Consider the following 23,682-nt stretch of genomic DNA (forward strand, 5'->3'; position numbering starts at 1 on the left):
AGGGCCTTCAGAGCAACAGTTTAATGAAGCATGAATTTCTAAAAAGGTCAACAATGTTATTTGCTATTGTTTCAAAGTTATTTTTTCTCCTTCTATAAATTTTGTTAGAGTAACAAAGTAACAATAACGAAATGTCGTGAACGTTTGACCTCAAACAAGTAGATTGTCTCTAAAAAAATTTATTTATGTTGTTGTGGTGTCCATTTTTAACGGTCTTAACTTATTTATAACTAATATTGATTATCGAAAATTTTTATATAATTTTTTTTAACAAGGAGTTATTCTAACCATAAAATTATCAGTTCTACGTTTTTCATGTACAAAAAAATAGAAAAAACTATGTTTAATCGCTACATAAAAACATCACTCAGTTTTAACAAGACAATTATATCATCAAACATATATTATGATAAATTATGTAAAAGACAAAAATGATTAGATATCAAGGTATATTTCATCATTCATTATATATTTAAATTCTTGAGATAACTGATAATTTTCAAATCATTTAATTTCTGTTAAAATGTTCTTAAAACCTACTAAAAATTACTTTTTTTTTTCTTATAACAATCGATTATTGAAAAGGCTATTCAAAAGCTTAGAAATATTATTTATGCCCGCGCGAAGCGCGGATAAATTACCTAGTTTTTTTTAATTACTTAATAATTAATTAGTGATGTAGACTTTTTGTTGTTGTTGAAAAGGTAAGATAAGAATTGCCGAGTAAATAGATCATCATATATATCCAGATAGATCAATACCACCGTTCTTGGAATAAGTTAGACATCCAAAAACTCTCCTGTAAAGGTATTTGAATCATTAGTTTAAGCAATTTAAAGAACATGCTAAGGCTGAATTAACTTCATCACCTAACTCTCTTGCTTTTGAATGTGTAGAGGTGAAATGACAAAAGTATAGTGATTTTTCTGTTACAAAATAAAGAAAGTTGACTTTTTCGAATAATTTTTTATATAAACTATAAGAAGAGGAAAAACAACATTTAGCTTATGCAGTAAGCTACATTTGAGTAAATTTGGTTTTGATACACATTTGGTCTTTTAGCAGGTATCATCTGCTCTACTTCGCGAGGACATTGTCAATCTTCAGGATTTCATAGAGAGGTTAAAGAATGAACAAGATCAAATTGTTTCATTAAGCAGCTCCTAGAAGCCGGTTGAAAGAAAGTCATCGAGTACAGTTGGTAAAATAATCGTAGGTTTTGAGGAGGAGACAGAGTGGATAATTAGGAAGCTCACCAGCGGACCAGCTGAGATAGATGTCATTTCCATAGTCGGCATGCCAGGGTGTATAATGATAAGTCCATTGTTGATCATTTCGACGTTTGTGCTTGGTGCACAGTTGACCAGGAAAGTAATGAGAAAAAGTTGTTGCAGAAAATTTTCAATCAAGTTATTTGTTTGAAAGAAAAATTCAGTGAGGATGACATAGATGATGACGTTGCTGATAAGCTGCGGAAACAATTATTTGGAAAAAGGTACCTTATTGTCTTGGATGACATGTGGGATACTGAAACATTCGATGAGCTAACAAGACCTTTTCCTGAATTACAGAAAGGAAGCAGAGTTATTCTAACAAGTCGGAAAAAGGAAGTTGCTTTGCATGGAAAATGCCACAGTGATCCTCTTTATCTTCGATTGCTAAGATCAGAAGAAAGTTGGGAGTAATTAGAAAAAAGGGTATTCGGAGAAGAACGTTGCCCTTATGACCTAATGGATGTTGGAGAAAAGATAGATCGAAAGTGTGATGGGCTTCCTTTAGTACTTGATCTAATCGGTGGAGTCATTTCAAAGAAGGAAAAGAGAGAGGCTTTGTGGCTTGAAGTTCTCGATAATTTGAGTTCCTTTATTTTTAAGGATGAAGAGGAAGTGGTGAAGGTTATACAATTAAGTTATGACCATTTGTCAGATCACGTAAAGCCGTGTTTGGTTTACCTTGCAAGTTATCCAAAGGACAAAGATATAATGATCTCTGAGTTGAAAGATTTATGGATTGCTCAAGGACTTGAGATGAAAAATGCAGAAGAAGTAGTGGATGTGTTAATTTCGAGTAGCTTGGTAATACCTTTCGATAATTCTATTTTCAAAATTCATGATCTTGTGCATGACTTTTGTTATATAAAATCTAGAAAGGAAAAGTTGTTTCACTTCATAGGAGGTTCAAACACTCCGTCTTCTTCTTCAAATCTGATTCCGCGTGGAATTACCATTCATTATAATGAAGGTCTCTTTCATTTGGATAGAAATTTTGTGGTGTTTAATCCAGAAAAGAAGAATCCTTATGTTAAACAGCTCCTCTCTCTGAAGGCGTGTGATGGGGTTAAGGATTGTCTTTCCTACAACAGTCACCTAAAACACTTGAGGCTTCTTAAAAGTTTGGATTTGAAGGGCATAACATTGACAGATTCTTTGCTAAATGAAATCGGTATGCTCATTCATTTGAAGTACTTAATCATTCAGACAGAGGCTATCACTCTCCCACCGTCATTTTCAAACCTCTGCAATCTAGAAACTCTGGTGGTGGATCACTCGGAGGGATCATACATATTACTATCGCCTTGTTTTTGGAGTCTTGCAAAGCTACGAGATGTACGGATGAATGGGGGTGCTCTCTTTGATCCGGACATCACTGTGTTAGATGAGGATTTAAGGTTAGAAAATTTGAGAACATTAGATGAGCTCTACCTTCCCGGTTTAGAAGACACGGAGGATATTATTTTCAAAAGGTTTACTAATCTTCAAAACCTTAGAGTCTGTATCGGAGGACTAGAAGATTGTTCAGCAGAGAAGATTTGTTTTCCAAGATTGGATGTCCTTAACGAACTTGAACAACTCTGTTTATATTCTTTTTGGGATTCCTACGATGAATATACACACGGCTTCCCTTCGAGCTTGAAGAAAATGAAGTTGCTAGGGCTTGCTCTGACATACGATACACTTTCAAGAATTGCTAGACTACCCAACCTTCAAGAACTAATTCTAAAATACACAATCATCAATGAGGGGAAAGAATGGAACATGGAAGATCTCACCTTCCAGAAACTCAAATATCTAAATTTGCATAGAGTAGAATTTTCTGAATGGCAGGTTGATGCAGAGAAATCCTTTCCCGTGCTCGAGAAACTAGACATACGTGAATGTTATAAGCTTATGGAGATCCCAGACAGTTTTGGAGATATTGCGTCATTAGAGCTTATCACTATTAAAGTGTCGATCTTCAATATTAAGGAATATGTTGAAGAAATGACTGGAGAAGACAAGCTTGAGGTATTCTTCTTTAGTTGAGGTATGCTTCATTAACAGATTACTTTTACAAATGTTATGTGTTTTCCAATATTAGTTTTAACTTATACAATATATATGTTCTTTGCAGATCAGATCAGATCAGATCGAGCTAGCGCATACAAATTCTCAAGACATGTATGCCTTCTTCCAACATTAATAACTGTTTATCAAGTATAAACAGTGCTTGCTATCAGCACTTGTGTTCTTTATTATAACGGATGAGATATTATATGCGTGCTTGATTTTCATTACTATGTATTAATTGTAATCTACAAACCATTATTTAGCCCATCTTGACTTGGGACATGATTGAGCAACGACACATTGATTCAGTCCATTCTGACCCATCCAAATTTTGTCCAAACCGTTCATTTGTCACCTCTAGACATGACTAATAATGTTTTTCAAAGAAGTGTAAGTTCCAGATATGGCAACTGAAGAACCAAAAACCAAAATCATCCCAATAAACACAACTTCCAAATATGACGGCTTCTTGATCTTGAGGTAGCATAGGCATGGTAGCAATATCGACACGGTAACGCCCAAAAGAGCGCCCGTAAATGTCATGACATATCCAAAGAATGGAACGGTTAACGCCACAATGACAGTGCTGATGACTAAAAATGTTCTGATGAAGTAGCTTACGATAAACTTACTCTTTCGTAAAGGTAATTTATCTTCAATAGCCGTTGCAATTGGAGAGACGACAAGAGCATACTTTGTTATTGGATTAACGAGTGTCGTATATATCACGATTTTTGAACTAATTTTCCCGGTAGGGAGATTTAATGTTATTTGTGACATTAAATTTTGTCCATACATTAAGTACCCCATAGTTGCCATTGATCCATAGGTTATGGTGCTTAATATAAAGCACACAAATAAAACCTGTTTGACAAAAAAGGAAAAAAAAAAGATTTAAGTTATATATACGATGATCAAATAAAATATGTTTATAATTATTGGTGTAATATGACATGTAGGCCGTCGCAAAGGTATTTACAATTTAGTATGAGAAAATATGAAATGTCATTTTTTTTATAATTAGGCATATGATCATTTATAAATTGAAATGTCATCTGCCAGCTTCATATTCAATCAAATATTGAACAAAAATATTTTATTTATAAATTGAAAAGTTCTTGAATCTCACGCTAAGTTTTCTGTTCCGTACATTTTTGTGTCTTTTTGTATGTTTTTGTATTGTTCTGTCTATTTCTGTGGTTGGAGTACTTCTCTCCAACTTCTAAGTATTGGAGCACTTTCTATGTGGCGCGAGAGTAACACTTCCTCCATCTCATTTTCATACTTTTATAAAAAATTTAATCTGTTGTCTCAAAAGAAATGTCATCGATCTTTCTATAACAAAAAAATAACATAACTTTAAATTTCCTTTTACGCCCTTAATGAAACAATATACAACCACAACTTTCAAAACAAAACTATTTCCTCTTATCTTAAGCTTTGTATCTAGTTAAACGGTACCACATAAATTGAAACCAAAGTAATACATATTTATCAATAAGATATTATTACCTTGGGAAATTGGCTTCTATCCTTCATGGAATTGCATATTGTTGGGAAAACAGCATGACCACAATAACAAAATGTATACATACTTATTGCACTTATCAATCCATCCCATCTCCAAATCACACCTTTTTCTTCAAATCCAATACCATCAATTGCACCAACCCAAAATATTGAAAAAACCAAAACAATTGAAGCCAAAACTCCACCAATAGAAACATAAGCCAATAAACCTAAACTTTTCAACCATGTTGTTGGCAATATTACAATAGCAACTAATAAAACAAATACTTCCCTTCCAACAATTTTAACACAACCAAAATGAATTTTTGCATTTGGGAATAATTTTTGCAAATTGTCACCTTCTAATATGAGGAATTCAATTGCAACAAAGTATAGTTCAAGATATAAGAAAATTGATATCAAGATTCTTCCTTTGTTACCAAAAGCAAATTCACCAATATCAGGATATGTATTGATTGATGGTGAAACACTCATGCATCTTTGTAAAAGTATTCCTGTGTAACAACATATAATTGCTACTAAAAAAAGTAGCATCAAACATAACCATCCTCCTTGTGAAAGTGCATAGGGTACTGATATTATTCCAATACCTATATGAAAGAAGAAGAAAAAGAGTTCAAGTTTTATGTATCGAGTTATTGAATATTTATACAATCAAGTCACTTATAAGGTGATTACAGATAAATTTATCTATGTGATCATAAGCATAGGTAAGATAATAGAAATAATAACAAGTAACTCGTTATAACAGGTTGAACAATACTAATAACGGAAAAAAAACATTTACTTTGTCGGTGCATATAACTTCAATTAAAGTAGTACAATACAACAACATATTTAGTGAAATCTCATAAGTGGGGTCTGGAGAGGGTATTTGGTGCATATACGTAGCCTTATCCCTATCCTATGAAGATAGAGAGGTTGTTTTTGATAGTCCCTCGACTCAAGTAAAGCATAACAAAATAAAAAAGAATAGAGTATACCAGTAGCACCAACAAATAATACAGTAACTGAAACAAAGGAAATAACAGGTAAAACTAACCATTATAAGAAATTAGGAGGAGAAAATACTAATACCACTTATAAGGAAAACTACACAGCACGACTACTTGACTTATAACTTTTTACCTTAATTTACGACCTTCATATTCTCCTATTTTGGATCATATCTTCGATAAGCTAAGTGATTATGATCACTTATGTCTACTTTTGGATGTGTCTTGAAAACAACAACAATAAATAATGAGATGTTTACCTGATAATGCATTAATACCATTGAAACATGTTCTAAAGAAAGAGGTTCCTTTACTAGGCTCCATAATTTGTGGAATCTGATTTTGAGTCTCAATTCTCTCCACACTATGGGATCCCATATTTTTTGAGTGCCAAAATTAACATCAAAATGCTAGTTTATATATTGGGTTTTGGCAAATTTGTCTAGAATAAAAATATTCTATCTATATGTTTTTAGTTATTAATTCAAATTAAAACTCAATAATTAAAAAGCTAGATTCTCAAACTCATAGAGATACAGTGATGGCGTTCTGCTTTTTATCTAGAGAAGGGTGTTTAACCCCTATTTCATCATATTCTTCTATACGAAATGTTGATATGGATCGAAAAAGGATAATTCAAATAAGGCTATTATTGGAAGACTTTTTTTATCGAATAGACTTGCACAAGTAAAAAAAGATTGAATAGTTTATTAGTTTAATCAAGGAGCGGAACATACACTACATTAAAAATGATTTTCAACAGTAATTTATTAATGGTAATAGCTTAATCGTTGCTAATTCTAGGATACCTTTTAATCTCTTTTATTATTTTCTTCTCTTTATTTTTTATTAGGTAATTTTCTATCAATTGTTTTTACTATTCGACTTTTGTATTGAAACATTTAAATCTATTATGTAAATAATAGTTATCTATGTTTTTCATTAAACTAATAACTCAATTTGCACATGCATACACTTACTACTTTAATTTAAAAAAATAGTTTGCATCCATTAAAAATGTCCTTCAGAATCAAACCTCATTTATACTAAATTAAAGTCTCCATTTATATGGGATTTTTTTTTTGTTAATTTTGGAATATATCAATTCACACGTTTTTGCACGAATCTTTATTATAATGAGTATATTATAGTACTACAATACTAAACTTTTATTAATAAACAAGAATGGATTCTATCTAGTACAAAAATAAAAATATTCTTTTTCATCAAGCAATTTGTTATTAGGTTTTGGCAAATATGTCTATTGGGTTTTGGCAAATATGTCTAGAATAAAAATATTCTATCTATATGTTTTTAGTTATTAATTCACAACTCAATCAATAAAAAGCTAGATTCTCAAACTCATAAAGATGTAGGTGATGGCGTTCTGCGAGGGGGCTCTCAACCACTTGACGATAAAGAGAAGGACGTTGAAATATTTTCTATTTCACATCGTATTTCTCACTCTTTTTAATAGCTTTAAAAAATTATGTATATTTTTATATTTGATCCTATAATGTAAGTTTTGACCCACTAAATTTATTCGCGTATGCCTATTCATTTTGGTATTATTTTTTAAGAGAATTTTGTCCTATTTGGTCCCGCTCTGCCCTATTTCATCATATTCTTCTATACGGATATCGTTGTTAAATTTGTATTTTTAGAAGTAACTAACATTCTTTGTAAATATCTCTAAAATCTGTAGCAGCTTTGAATCTAATGGCTATTAATTAATGTTGATAAAATGCATTATCACTCTTTGTTAATGTGTATATTTATTCCGATTTAAGAAAGGCAAGGGCCTTCTAATTCTAGGATACCTATACAAAATATACCTATTAGTCTCTTTTATTATTTTCTCTCTTTATTTTTCATTATGTAATTTTTTATCAATTGTTTTTACAATTCGATTTTTGTATTGAAACATTTAAATCTAATATATAAATAAAAGTTATCCATGACTCGATTTGCACATGCATACTACTATAATTTTAAAAAGTAGTTTGCATCCATTAAAATGTCCTTTAGAATCAAACCTCATTTATACTAAATTAATTAAAGTCTCAATTTGTATGGGAATTATTGTTTTATTTAAAAAGAGAAAACAATGGGTTTTTAAGAGTCGCCACTTAATTTTTAAAGGAAATTAAGAAAAAATTGATTTTTGTCAAAAGATTAAAACAAAAATCTAATGAAAATATTAAAAGGGGGTTCGGGGTTCATATTAGCATTTCGGAAAGGGTTTGAAAGCACCCGAAATGCCTGCTAACACGCGGTTATCCGATAACTAACAATTTGGCTAATGTGTTTAAAAGAAAAACATGCTTGATTAAATAGAAGAAATAAACAACTTTTAAACTCATTTTCAAGGGAAATGGAAATAAGAATATTACTTAAGTGGAAAATACTATATATTCTAAAGTCAAGTAAAATAAAATATACTTATTTGATTTTAAGAAAGATATGATTGATTCATCTTTTGGGGAATTGAACTAGGGGAAAACCTTAAAATTAACTAGCAAATAAACAATCAAAACAAATATGAAAACAGATAAAATAGAGAGAGAGTCTAGGCCTAAGTCTGGTTTTCTGTCCACCTTGACCAACACTTGGGCCTAATTTCAGCTTTTGGGCCGTTGGCCCATTTGTAGCTGTCCTAAAATCTAATAGGATAGTAACACTCAAAATAAGAGGGATTAGGCCCAATAATAACAAAATACAAAGCTGAAAATCTAGGGCTCTTTTAGCCCATTTTCAACGCAATATACAACATATACGACTGATGTATATCGATGTATATTGTGCGTATCCAACACTTCGATTCACTCCGAACACCTGTACGTCAATGTCAAGGACCTGTTCTTCGATCTTTCAAGACTAGCTGACTCGATAAAGGAGAATTGGGCCTCCTTGGCCTATTTCGAGATGCAAGGGAGAACATAGGAGTTCATGATGAACTTAGACAGATTTCACATGCGACACAAAGTAAAAAAAAATACACAAGTATGACTCATTAACTAAAAAAAAACCATGCTATATCAAATATAAAAACTAGCATAAACAAGGCAGTGTCTAGAATTGATAACGGAGAACTCTTAATTTTAACTAAGCCTTAGTAAGCATGCTTACTAACAAATTACTAATATTTGACTACTGACTACATTTAGCATTAATAAAGGCACAAATAAAATTAAAAAGATGGCTAAAAATTAAGCTTAAGAGCTATTTAGGATAAAGAGCAAAATCATGACAAACAAGCTAAGCCTTCCTAAATCAAAACAATGCACAATCTGGAACAATCGGTCAAAACATTAGCAGAAACTATCAGCCAAAAAATGAGCAGGAACATTCAATAAAAAAAAAAAAGCACAGAATCTTAATTGGTTTAAAAAAAGACAGACGCAATATCATTTGACGCTACTTTAACCTTAAAAGAAAGCTTATATATAGATATATACTCTTAACAATACTAAAGAGGTAAACTCAACAACTTATCCAAAACATTAGCAGCTCCGACTAGATACTCTTATGGTGAGGTCCATGATTAATGATGAGATTTTCAAGATATGAACCAAATGTGCACCATATAATATTAGCATTTAAATCAATATGAAAAAAGAAAAAAAAACAACAACTATAAGCAGACAAGATTAGAGATAACAGAATACTCAAACATGGACAAGTAACTAAGCTTCAGCTCCTTAATCACGATTGATGCTACATTGAACCCATAATCTTAGGCAAAATTTAATAAATACACACAAACATGAACTTAAAGCTTCCCAACAGATAACCGAAACATACGCTGAAGCTTAATGCAGTTAGGTACCACAACAAAGATTCATAACGAGTATGAGCACATGAAGCATTGATATCGATAATTTCTATCACCTATTTCAGAGAATTTTAACCAGTAGCTAAGTTACTACAAACTTCAAAATATAATGATTCCTAAGAGACGAAGGTAGCCTCAACAAGAACATCATCATTGTTATCTTCTAATCTACACGTTCATACAATCACCCGAAATCAAACGAAAATGAAGGATGCAGATGCGTAGCTACTTCAGGGAATTGAGAAAAAAATAGCTAAACAAAACGAAATAGAAGAAAATATTACCTCTTTTGGAGCAGCGAGCCTGAGACAACGAGCTTGAAAGGATACTTACACCACCAACTTCAAACTCTGATGAATCCCAAAAAATGAAGACCAGGATCAAACAGTGAAACTGTAACCCAAAGCTAAATATCCTCTCTGTTTTCGGCTGTTTTCTTTTTCTAGATTCCTATATCTAATTTTCGTTCTTCAGCTTGCTGGACTACCCTCTCTATCTATTTGTTCCGGCCCCCAAACAAAGAGGGAGAAAAGGGTTTAAATAGGGGAAGACTAGGGTTCGGTTTAGGGGGGAAAACAGGTGAAGAATTGGGTGAAATTCGAATTTGAAATCCAAAAATCTCTGAGAGATAAGGTTGTTGCTGGAATTTGTACCAGACTTGTACAATTCTCAACGGAAAAATGATTTGGGACGTCTGATTTGAGAGGAAGGACGAACGAGCAAGGAGATTACGACACCTGAATGATTCTCGTAAGGAGAGAACACAGAGTGATGGAGAGAGAGCACGAACTGCTGCGCTAGATGGGCCGGGTTCGCGATTTGGGTTTGTTGTGCTGCGGAGAAGAAGAACAGTAACACGTACAATGTTCTGGTTTCGGGTCGCGTACACTGGTTGCTGTTCTGGAAATAGAAGAATTCGGGTCTGGGTCATTTTTTTGGTATTGCTGGTTGTATGTATTGAAGGAATGGGTTGGGTCGGTTGATATTGGAATTGGGAATGGGTCATTTGTGTTGTTTGAGAGAAGAGGGCCCAATATTGATTGGTTTCTTAAAGGATGTGGAAGAGATGGACTAAATTGGTAAATAAAAGGTAAAATTACTAAAGTACACTACATATGTTTACCTATTATCAATTAATCCCTTCTCTTTCATAAAAATTCAAAAATCCCTACTTTTTCCCTAATTCCTATTTTCCGGATACTTTATTGTGAAAGAAATCAAACCCATCTTCCTCACCCCCAAAATCTTGCCTATGATCTCTCCCACTACCAAATCAGTTACCGCTTTCAAAGCAATTTGATTTCCAAACGATTCAACAGTGTCAAAGTTCAAAATAGGTATTCTTCTTCTTCTTCATTTTTCTTTCAAAATCAATTTTTTGTTTCAATCGATTTTGGATTATTTGTCACAATGGATCATCCGTCTTTTAATATTGGGATTTCCCAATTAATAACACCTAACAATGAACAAATTTTTGAATTTGAACACCAAAACTTGAATGAACAGAGGTCTAAAAGCTTGCATGCAACGGCATTAATGGCGAATCGAACTTCTTCCAAGAGAAAATCGAAAACGAAAGTGGGGTCATCATCTAAAGCAAAGGATGCAAAAACTAAAAAGAAAAGGGGTAGAAAGGTTGCCCCTCCCATTTTACGACCAACACTACCCATGGTATGTCTATCTTTTGCTTTTAATTTTACACATTGTTGAAAAATAAACGTATCTAGTGTATATTGTAATTTGTAGAAACACTGATTGTTTGGGTTTGAGTTTTACTTTTAAATTTGTAGATGAAAGATATGGTTGTTGAAATAAAGTATCTGTTACTTGTGATTCATATATCTGTTTATCAATTGTTGATATCTTATTGTTGATTTTAAGGTTTCATTGTTGAAATAAAGTATCTGTTACTTGTTGATATTAAGGTTTCATGGTTGAAATAAAGTATCTTTTACTTGTGATTCATATATGTAGATGATAGAAAAATAAGTATTTGTTTTACATTTGTAGATGAAAGACTAGTTTAAGGCAAGTTTTGTGTGCTGTGATTTGTATTTAAGATAGGCAAGTTTTGTAATCTGTAGAAACATTGATTGTTTGGGTTTGAGTTTTACTTTTAAATTTGTAGATGAGATATGGTTGTTGAAATAAAGTATATGTTACTTGTGATTCATATATCTGTTTATCAATTGCTGATATCTTATTGTTGATTTTAAGGTTTCATTGTTGAAATAAAGTATCTTTTACTTGTGATTCATAAATGTAGATGATAGAAAAAAAAGTATTTGTTTTACATTTGTAGATGAAAGACTAGTTTAAGACAAGTTTTGTGTGCTGCGATTTGTATTTAAGATAGGCAAGTTTTGTAATCTGTAGAAACACTGATTGTTTGGGTTTGAGTTTTACTTTTAAATTTGTAGATGAAAGATATGGTTGTTGAAATAAAGTATCTGTTACTTGTGATTCATATATCTGTTTATCAATTGTTGATATCTTATTGTTGATTTTAAGGTTTCATTGTTGAAATAAAGTATATTTTACTTGTTGATATTAAGGTTTCATGGTTGAAATCGTTGTATGATATAGAGGTTATTTGTTGTACAATGGATCATCCGTCTTTTAATATTGGAATTTCCCAAATAATAACACCTAACAATGATCAAATTCTTGATTCAGAAGACCCCAACTGGGCAGAACAGAGGTCTAAAAGTTTACTGCACCGATATTAATGGCAAATCAACTTCTATGAAGAGAAAATCGAAAAAGGAAGTGGGGGAATCATCTAAAGGAAAAGATGCAAAAACTCAAAAGAAAAGGGGTAGAAAGGTTTCCCCTCCCATTTCTCGACCAACACTACCCATGGTATGCATTTCTTTTGCTTTTAATTTAGACCTGTCAGTATTGTATCCACCCAACTTTACTTACACATTTCATTCAATTTATAATGTATCTTCTTTCTGTTTGCAGTGAATGTGAAACGTATGTAGCTGCTTTTGCTGAATTTCTGAGTGACGAAATGAAGGTCCCATCGATTCCTTTTCGAAGTGACTATCTTTGCTCAAGATATGCAACACTGTTATGGAAATATGGTACCGACAAAGCCAAGGCGGAATACGTTAGCGAGAATGATAATCCTACAAGGCTAAATGTGTCTTCATTCCATTGACAGATGATGAACTGATAAATGTAGAATAGTAGTTTATTTACTGACTTACAGTCAAGATATAAGTTTTATTGTTTTGAAGATACATTAAGTGTTTTGGAGTATTCCTTCCCAAGCCAGGTCAACATTATATTTCTAAGTAATTCATACTTCTAAATTTGAAGAGTTTTTATGTCCATAATTTTTATGTCGCTTTTAAATTTGTTTTCAATACATTTTAATACCTTATTATTTTTTGTATATTATAAGTATTATACATATTACTACAACTTCTACTACAGTGAATCTGATACAAAATTTCCCCAAACTTATCAAATATATGATACAAAATTGTTTTCACAAATAACAAAATTATATTCTTCACACAACATGGTACAAATTATATCTTATAAGATTGTTACAAATCACAACGGATGATACTAAATCATTATCATTTACATAATATTATGTATATGATACTTAGGTGCTTCAAACATCTCAAATTGATACGATTTTATTATTTCATGCCAAAGTTAAAAAGATATATTAAGTATCAAATACACAAAATTGATACTAAAATTACTCTAACATTTTTTAAGTTGATATTAAATTTCCAGAAAATTATTATGTACATGAAACACAATTGCGTCCACAAATATCAAAATTGTATGTATATGATATATAATATCGATAAAAAATACTACATCCGATACTTTATTATTAGTAGGTACAAACTTTAGAAAAAGATATTATGTATATGATATATCATTGCTTCAAATGATACCTTTTTTACATGTTGCCTCTTTTAACTTTGGCACACATCGTTACAAAGATATTAAGTATCAAATACACAAAATTGATACTAAAATTACTCTAACTTTTTTTAAGTTGATATTAAATTTCCAGAAATTATTATGTACATGAAACACAATTGTGTCCACAAATATTAAAATTGTATGTATATGATATATAATAATGGTAAAAAATACAACTTCTGATACTCTATTATTAGTAGATACAAAATTTAGAAGAAGATATTATGTATATGATATATAATTGCTTCAAATAATACCTTTTTTACATGTTGTCTCTTTTAACTTTGGCACACATCACATCTATCAGACTATTATTCTATCCCATACAAAATTTACAAACAATTAAGTATCGGACACACAACAATGTATACCAAACTAACTTTATCAGAAATTAACAACAAAAAAATGTAGCCAGAATTCAAAACATAACATTTTTCATTTATTGCATCATGAAATAAGAATCACAAATTTTCGATTCAACAATGCTTAGAGCCTTTGCGTCCCTTTTTCCACCTTCAACACACAATTGCACCTGTTGTTGCATCAAAATTTTGTATCTCTTCATCACTTTTATCCGATGTATTAATGCATAGTGGACACATACCGAATCCTACCTCGTGTTTCTTCACTTCTATGTACAAATTCACCCCCATATCATTCTGAATACACAATGGAGATGAATTACCTTCTGCGATGTATCTGATCTCCATTTTTTTTTTTTGATTCATCAACATTCAATTTTGCTGCAATTGCTGAATTAAGATTAACGAACGAAATATTTTCTCCAACCACTATGCCATCACTTCTGTATTGCTCGTATCTAACATCACTTTCCTATATTCTTGAATGCCTTAACAAGATCGAAAGATTCATTACAAATCTTCACCAAAAAATGCGCTGCAATTTTTTTTGAATTAGCCTTCTAGAGCTTTTCGCAAAACAGGAAGAGAGAATTTTAAAATTTGAAATTTTAGTTCAGTAATCGTTTTATGAATGACTGATTTGTAGATGAAAGAAACGTATGCGTGAATTGTGGCAATGAATTTTTATTTTTGTTTTAAATCCCTTATTTAACGCACTAAACTGATAAAATCCCCTTTTTAAGGCACTAAACTGATAAAATCCCCTTTTTAAGGCACTGAACTGATAAAATCCCCTTTTTAACGCACTGAACTGATAATTACAGCTTCTAAATTAAAGTATCCGCCCGCATATTAAAGTATCCGCAAGACAATAAAATAAAGGGAATTTTGTAATTTATGAAAGAGTAGGGATAGAAAGTAATTTGTTTATTATACTATGTGCTTTGTATAATTTTTACTAAATAAAAGTATAGCCAAATTGAATTTAAATAGGATGAATTATTAAAAATTAATTAACGAGCTTCTTAATTTTAACAAACTTAAAATAATTGACTCAGATATAGACTAATAACTTGAAAATATAAGCTATAGAATAATTAAACTAATTAACTAAGTATTTAACTAAAACAAAATATTTTTTGAGACAATTTTTGAATATTTATAAAATATACTGACCATTTACAAAATTAAAAAATATATATTTATAATTTAAAAACTCCAAAAGTGACAAAATATTTAACCTGTAAACTATTATTTTATTTTTTAAAAATTTTTTCTAAAACTAATTATTTCAAATCGTTCGAAATTGATGAAACTCAATGATTAATCTATATTGTGGAGGTCCAAAATTGAGTTTCAACAATTTATTTTTTTTTGTTAATTTTGGAATATATCAATCCACACGTTTTTGCACAAATCTTAATTATAATGACTAACTTATAGTACTACAATTCTAAACTTTTAATTAATGATAAACAAGAATGGATTCTATCTAGTACAAAAATTAAAATATTATTTTACATAAAGCAATTTGTTGGACATGAAACTTGACTCAGGGCCGGCTCTATGCTTGCAAAAATAAGGCCTTTGCCTTAGGCCCCCAAATTTCGGGGGCCCCAAATTTTTGTGAAGAATAAATTATGTGTAAAAATTTTTATAGAAAAATTAATTATTTATGATAAAGAGTATAATTTTTTTAAAAATAAATTATTTTATCCACTTTAACATCTTTTGTACTTTGTTAAAAATAAGAATTAACAGTGAAATGTGTTGAACAAAGTGAATTACGAATTTTTTTTTATTTCTTTTTAAATTTCAATTTCAAGCATTACTCTAAGCATATTAAAATGAGATATACCAAGTCATCAATTTTTTGAGTCAAATTCTATGATTCTAAACTTCTAGCTCTTATCTTTATTTAATATTTATCAACTTATTACATATATCATTATGTTAACAATGCATATAATAATTGTCTCACTTAAAGGATGTTTTTCAATGTTGTGTTGATAAAATCTTACCTAAAACTAGTAACTCAAAAAACAATATTAAGTACTAATAATTTTCATCTTAATAGTGTAATTTTTTTTTTTGAATAAATACGTATATGAAGTGTATTTATATTTTAGGCCGCGAATTGAAATTTCGCTTTAGGCCCCCAATTACGTTGAGCCGCCCCTGACTTGACTCTGGCTCTTCCTCTTTATTAAGCAACGTTAATTGGATATGAAATTTTATTGATTTATCGGTTTAGGTAACAATTTAGATTTTTTTCATTAACGGATTATCGGTATTTAATTTTTAATGGTTTGAGGTTTTTTCTTAATAGATTAATCGATAACCCGATAGTAAATTAATAAATTATATTTGTACCATTCGATATATAAAGTTCTTGACTTAAAGTTTAGTTTATACTTTTATTTCTAGCTATCTCAAACTCTCGATTATTCTACAATGTGTTAGTTTTTACTGGTGAAAAATATGCAATATTTGTCAACTCATGTGCATTGTTCACTTGGTTTGTCATCTTGTTTCTAAGTGATTTTCAATGATTTTTTTTTGGTGTCAAATCTTAAAGGTTAAATCGATAAGGAACAATAACCAATAAACCGATACCTGATAAGTCAATACTTGATGGTTCTATAATATCTTAGCATATCTACAAACCAATAAATTAAACTTTAAAATTGAATCGATCTATACTCATCACAGATTAATCAACATGTGGTGCTAAATGCGATTCAGAAGCAACAATAGATGCAAAAGGGGCAATAATATTTTTCTATCTCATTCCAATCCTCTTCTCTATTTTTTTGGTGTTTTATATATATAGTGTTTTCATTTAATTTACATTGAGAATATTATCCTCAAAATATTTTAAATTTTTATACGAATCTACTTTTTTTGCTATTCTTAATTAATATTGGAATATATAGGAAAAAATCATTTCGCAAATTCAACGAGGTAGGTTTTTTGACATGAGGGAAATTTTCCTAGTGTTTTTCATAAAGTTCCACTTCTTTTTTATATAATATAATAATTTGTAGAGAACGCAAATTTTTCCTTTGACTATAATGTCTTACTATAGCATTGATTTGGTGGGCATTTTTTGTTTTTGTTTTTTTATCGGTGTCCCAACGTGAAGGACAATGATAATCTTTTTGGTTTAATTAATTTGCTTTTTGATACAAAACAAAATTCCTAGAATCTTTACTCTAAAACAATTTAGCCAAATGTTAGTCATTATTCCTTGACTAATACATTAGTGGTCCTAAAAAGGTGAATATTTATATAATATGACCTTTGGATTTAATTATCTTCTACATACAAGTAATTAATTGTTATATATATATACTGTATATATATTGTTTTATTAAATGATTATATTCATTTTATTTCTAGTTGTTTACTTCTTTGTATTTCAAAATCTTGGTTGATTGGGGACAATCTCAAAGTACTCCCACGCGAGAGGGACACTAAAAGTCGTGTGACTAGAAGACAATATAGAATATGACATTTGAATTTAATTTTAAACTTCTCATTTTATTTTTATCGACACGCTATAACTAATACATGATGGGATATATGGTATTACCGATATTGGAATAATCATATTTAGATCAAATATCAAGTTACGATGTTGACTTCTCTGAATATATGTTGGACAAGTGACCCTCCAAAATCAACGATCGAGGAATGACTTTGTATTTAACAAGAATGTATGAGTATTTATCACTTACTTCGTTAAGCATAAAGCAAAACACTTATTTGGTTTGATCCATCATTTGGTAATACTTTAGCCCAATGCTTGATTGATCAACCCAGGTTCATTTTAGGCTCAACAAGAACTTGAAAATAAAATTAGACAAAATTTCGAAAATAATGGTACTTTTTGTCTTAATCATCAATCACAACAATAATTTGGCTAATTATCAAATGTAGTAGTAATAGTTTTACTTTAAAAACTTGCGATACAGTTAATCAATTCGCTTTATATTTGTTATGTATGTTCACTTTATATTAGAACAAATTGATATACCGATACAAAGTGAATCGATATAACTCCAACTCTGGCTATTTTCTAATGTACGAGTCCTTTATTTTTTTTTAATTTCTCTTTTGATATTCAGTATTCATATTGGAGTCCAATTAAATTTGAATTTCCATAATTTTGTATGGTCTATTTTGGAAATGACTCTCCCAACAAGATTGTCTTTGTTCCTACGAGTACAAACCAATACATGCGTCTAGGTGTAACGCCATGCAATTTGAAATAACTATGAAGAAGCTTGAAATTGGAAATAGTCATTTTTGGATAAATTCAGAATCTAGAAATTTGGCCAAGTATGGGAAAAAAATGAGTTTTTGGTCAACTTTGAACAGTCATAAATCCTATCTCAGGATGAGTTAGATGTAGTTCCAGTCATGTTTGGAAATCCCTTGGAATGATCTTTCCAACGCCGCCGAGTTTGCTCGATTCCGAGTTCGTATGAGTGAGTTATGCCCTTTGGAAGTTGGGCTGTGGGCAGGGCAGTTAGCCCGAATTTGTAAGGGTGTTTTGGTCTTTTCCCTAGCCATTTCTTTTGGTCATATTAAGGTGTTAGACTGATTTTAAATCAGTTTTTCCCTTTTTAAAAGAGTAAGAGTTAGGGCTTTTGAGAGAAGAGAGAAAGAAGAGGAGAAAAAGAAGAAGGATCAAGGAGTCCGTCAAGATCGTTGTGGAAATCGTCGGGGGTGATCCCTATTAAGGTATGTAAGATCATAGTTTTGGGTTGGTTCATCCCCCACACGCCAAACTCGTTTTAATTCCGAGAAAAGATTGATTGTGTTGTTGAAGTTTGTGGTTGTGGTTGTTGAAGTTGTGGTTTTGTTGTTAAAGTTCCTTGCTGATTTGGGACATGTTTCCGGTTGTGTTTGTGAGTTGAAATCTATTGTATGTTGAGGGGTTTATGATTCTAAGTGTTTGGGGCTGGAACCATTGAAGTTAAGGAGGTTTAGAGTTGGAAAAATGAAGGAGAAAAGTCGAGTTTTCTGGGGAAAGGGGTGGCGCGTCGCGCCTGCCAGCGCGCCCCAAAAGGGGTTCTGAACTTTTCCCCTTGGGGCGGCGCGCCTAGCAGAGCACCCAGCAGGCCCCTCTGAAGTTTGAGGGATGGCGCTCCGCGCCTCTCAGAGCGCCAAGGACGCCAAGTTTTCCCATTCCTTCCCCACTTCTTCATACATGTTCCTTGGTAATGTACCTATGTTTTATAGTTGTTTTCAACACTCTAAGGTACATCTAAACATCACAAATTCATCCATAAACATGAGATCATTACCCTTGAATTCATAATCCAATTCGAGGAAAGTTTGGATCAAAGTCAAGTAAAGTTAGAGTCAATCTTAGAAGTTAAGAAGTAAGTCAAAGCAAGTCTTTAAAGTTTTTCAAGAGTCTTTATTAAACGTTTTAACTTCGTTTTAAGGCTCAAGTTTCAAGTTAAGCCAAGAGTATAGAGTTGAGTTCATTTCTTAAAAGTTATTAGGGAACTATGTATTCCCAAAGAAGTTTCTAAATGTTTTCACATTTGAGCAAAGATGAGGGAACATTGATTCCAAAAGAGCCTTTGGGCCAAGCTTTGAGTAATTATCTCAAACTAAAGAAAGATGTGTTTAAAACACTTATGAGCTAAAGTATATTTTGGGAGTAGTCTTGAGCACCGAATTGGGGACACGAGTTCATATTAACTCAACTCTCCATAAGAACCATGTAGCCAAACATGGGATTTAACGGGTCATTCTTTTTAGATGATCACATAAGTTAAGCTAGTGGATCCACTAAGTTAAGTAATGTCCTATATCACGGCAAGGTATAGGATGGTCCTTGGGCAACGTGAGGTAAAACGTTGTATCATCACTAGGGCTCATAGTGGTGGTTGTCGATTAAAGAATCTCCCACTAAAGTTATATTACTTTTATATAAGTAAAGTTGAGTTTGTTATTGCTTTAATCATTAACGAACTAAGTTGTTTAAATTGTTTTAAAAGCTTTATATATATTGCATGTGTCTTATTGCTTTATATTGAGTTTGGTTATTCATGAGTCGAGCAGAGCCAAGGTAAGAGTTCCTTTGTATTCCTTTCAAACTTTAGTTGTTGTTTAGCTTTCCAGCTCGCATACTCATTGTTATACCACATTTTAACTCGAGGTCAAAACATGTACAACATATTGGTGATTTCCAAATTATTAACTAACTTAAGAAGTCGCCACCTAATTATTACGGTGAATGAGGACACCTAAATATTTAACTAAGTAATACTAAAAGTGACTCCAATTAAGGTCTACTTAACTTATGTGATTCTAGGTAAGGGTTCTAATTTATTCTAAAGGAAAGGGGTAAGGCATCCTTTAAGATCTATTGAAAAACAGTTGACCGGCCAAACTTAGGTTAATTAATATTACAAGGAAAATATGAATGCTAGAAATTAAGTAATTGAGTAACCAAGTTGGAAAACATTTTTTATTTTAAAAGCTCTTTTGTAATTTATTAGAATGAAAAAGATTTAAAAAAGAGTAATTTCTTTAGATCAATTTAGACAAATCCATGGCTAAAGAAAAGGTAATAAAAAAAATAGACATTTGCTCATTGACTGACAAGGTGCTCCCTTTAGAAAAAGTTTTAGAAAAATAAGAATTTAGACCAAAATATTTTCTTTGTTGAAAGACATTGCCAAGTTTGAACAAAACTGTATAAATTAGTGAGTTTAAAAATGATGCAAAATGAAGTGTTTAAAAAGAATTTGCCAAATGAAGTTTATGAAAGCTAAAGCGACTAATAAAGGTTGTTTCTAACTAAAAGGTACCCAAACTCAAACATCTATATTATGTTACCTATTTGAGAGTTCAAAAATAAAAACATATTCAAGTCACATAAGCAAGTATAAAATATAAAGAAAAATAAATAAACAAGTTAATGCTAAAATATAAATAGCCATGAGTGACTCCAAGCGAGGTTCGCTTGTTTTGCTTGTCATTTGGAATAGTAAAAAATATAGTGAGGACTCCATGTGCGGGTATGAGGATAACGTCAAGTCTATAAAACTTGAAATTTGCTAGAGTCTTGAATCAAGACTCAATTTTGCTCCATAGTGTACATGTAAAGAAAGTAAAAAGAGATTAGTAATACAATCCAACCTTACTCGATATTGAATAAACTAGATATAGAGTTGAGTTAAATAGCGCCAATGAATATACTACCCAAAATGTGAAAAATACACAAATGCCGAATAAAGCTCAAAGTCACTACAACAACAACTTTTAATTCATATTCAAGTTACAAAGATACTACTACATAAAGACTAGGATAAAAACTTATGCATGAATTTTCAGATTTTAAAATGCCATATATATAAACTTAAAGGGGAACAAACCTATATATCTACAAGTACAAATATACTAACAGAGTAGAAGAGATGACTTAAACTCATGCATTGTTATTTTTCTTTTTTTAAAATAAAAAAAAAAGTTACAGGTAATGCATCTGTAATCCAAAAGGTGCACATATAATATACATATTTGATCAAAAATAAAAACAGATCATTTAAGCAATCCCCTTTTTTATACACACGAATGCATATATATATATATATCACAGATCAGTAACTTGGCGCAGAAACTAATGCGCACGGACCAACTCGAACGCAATAATTTTATTCTTAATGTTTGAAACATAATAAAAAAAATGGTTTTAAATGTCAAATAGAACATAATCATACTCTAAAAATTACTTCATTAAGCTAAACTAAGCACAAAAATAGTCTCCACATATCAATTTATTAGAGTGCATATCAGTCTACTAGAGCACACATAGCATCATAGAAACAAAATAGAGAAAGAGAGAGGGCGAAATCACCTGTTGCGGAGCAGTGAACAAGGTGCTTTGGTCGAAGGTCTATTTTCAAACAAATCGTACTCGAGCAAGCTTAAAAAAATAGAATCTCAGCCAAGGTAAAAAAGGAATGCAAAGGCAATATTTAGAGCAAAGAACAGTAGTTAGAAGTGCTATGGAGGCAGGAAAACTTCTTGTTAAAAATGAGTGAAGGCTATTATCAATATCCAAAAAAAAAATCCTCCCAAAACAAGTGGAATGTGTCGGTATTTATAGCAATGAACTAGGGTTCTTGGCTCAAGTTTGGGCGGGATTTTAAGAAACAAAATAGTCGTTTGAATTTTGAAATCTCTGCTTGATGATCCTTTCTCTGAAATCTCAAAAGTTCTTTGGCATTTTCTTGACCAAATTAAAGAAGAGAGATGTAAATGAGGGGATGAAGAAATGGACGTCATCCATTGTAGAAGAAAAAGATGAAAATTTCACCAAAACAAGGCTGGTGATTTTTGTCCTTGGTTGAGGATTAATGGAGTCTTCTCCAAAAGAGGAAAGGGGAGAAGAAAACGTAAGGGGCAGATGGGCAAGTGTTATTAGGTTCAACTGATGATTAAAATGTTGGGTTGGGCCTATATTTGGGCTATGTTGGACAGATTTTGATATAAATATGGGCTGAAAAGTTTTGGTCTTATTTGAGGCTTTTGGGCCGAATTTCTCACCCTTTTTCCTTTCTTCTTTTAAATTATTTTGGGCTTCCAACTTAATAACTAATATAATATAGAATTAATTACTTGAGTGGTTCCTTTTTAAAAAATAATTACTTATTTTAGATATACTCTTTAATTATTACCATTTATAGCAATATAAAATAATACTATATATTTTATTAGATTTTTCTCTCTCTCTCGCCTCTTTCTCCTTTTTTCTCTATCAGTTTTTTAATTTTTCTCTCTTGCTCGCTCCTTTCTTTTTGTTGCTCTTTCTCTCTTACTTTCTTTTTGTTATTTTTTTCTTTTTGCTGCTCTTTCTCTCTCTTTCTGTTGCTTTTTTTTCCTTTTGTTTCTCTCTCTACTTTCTTCATAGAGTAGTGAATGATTCGTAGAATGAATAAAATTTGTATCAATAATTAATTAATTAAATAAATAATTTAATCATAACAAATGAAGTGACATAACAAATTGCAAAATGAATTAAACTTGAATTAAAAATGTATTACACACATATTAAAGTTGAATTAAAAATATATTACACACAATGATCTATAGAGTAAATTAAACTTGTATTAATAATGAATTAAACAAGTAATCCAATAGTAACAAATAAATCAAAAAATTGCAAAATAAATTAAATTGCTTTAAAATTGTATTACACAATATTAAAGTTGAATTAAAAGAGAGAATTAAGAATGAATGAAAAACGTAACTAACAAAAGACAAGACAACGATCTATAAACTGGATTAAACTCATATTATTCATGAGTAAAACTTATATCATATGTATCTTATAAATTATCTTTGCTTTTATCACTAAGAAAATGAGTGATGGTTGCAATATCTATTAAAAATGTGTTGTGCATATCTTATAAATGTATTATTAGTGTGTTACCTAAATTATTCTTGTTGGTATCCGTAAAAAATGAGTAAAGTGTGCAATACGTATTATAAATGTATTATTCATGAATAAAACATGTATTATATGTGTCTTATAAATTACTTTTGGTTTGTATCACTAAGAATGTGAATGATGTTTGCAATATGTATTAAAAATGTATTGTGCATGTATTATAAATATATTATAAGTGTGTTACCTAAATTATTTT

The 23,682-nt window shown here is 31.0% G+C and overlaps 1 protein-coding gene and 1 pseudogene across 1 annotated transcript; one reads left to right on the plus strand and one right to left on the minus strand.

Moving 5' to 3' along the window:
• Positions 1–23,682, plus strand: part of LOC125839379 (late blight resistance protein R1-A-like) — a 38,042-nt pseudogene that overhangs the window by 8,981 nt on the left and 5,379 nt on the right.
• Positions 3,684–6,214, minus strand: LOC125839382 (amino acid transporter AVT1I-like). The gene is made up of 3 exons (XM_049518364.1): positions 6,112–6,214; positions 4,839–5,446; positions 3,684–4,190 (listed from the first exon to the last, which is right to left on the minus strand). The coding sequence occupies exons 1-3, from the start codon at positions 6,173–6,175 to the stop codon at positions 3,684–3,686; spliced, it is 1,179 nt and encodes a 392-aa protein (XP_049374321.1). The 5' UTR covers positions 6,176–6,214.

This window comes from Solanum verrucosum, unplaced genomic scaffold, assembly GCF_900185275.1.
Source record: "Solanum verrucosum unplaced genomic scaffold, falcon-dt-bn FXZP01000938.1, whole genome shotgun sequence".
Taxonomy (NCBI): Eukaryota; Viridiplantae; Streptophyta; class Magnoliopsida; order Solanales; family Solanaceae; genus Solanum; species Solanum verrucosum.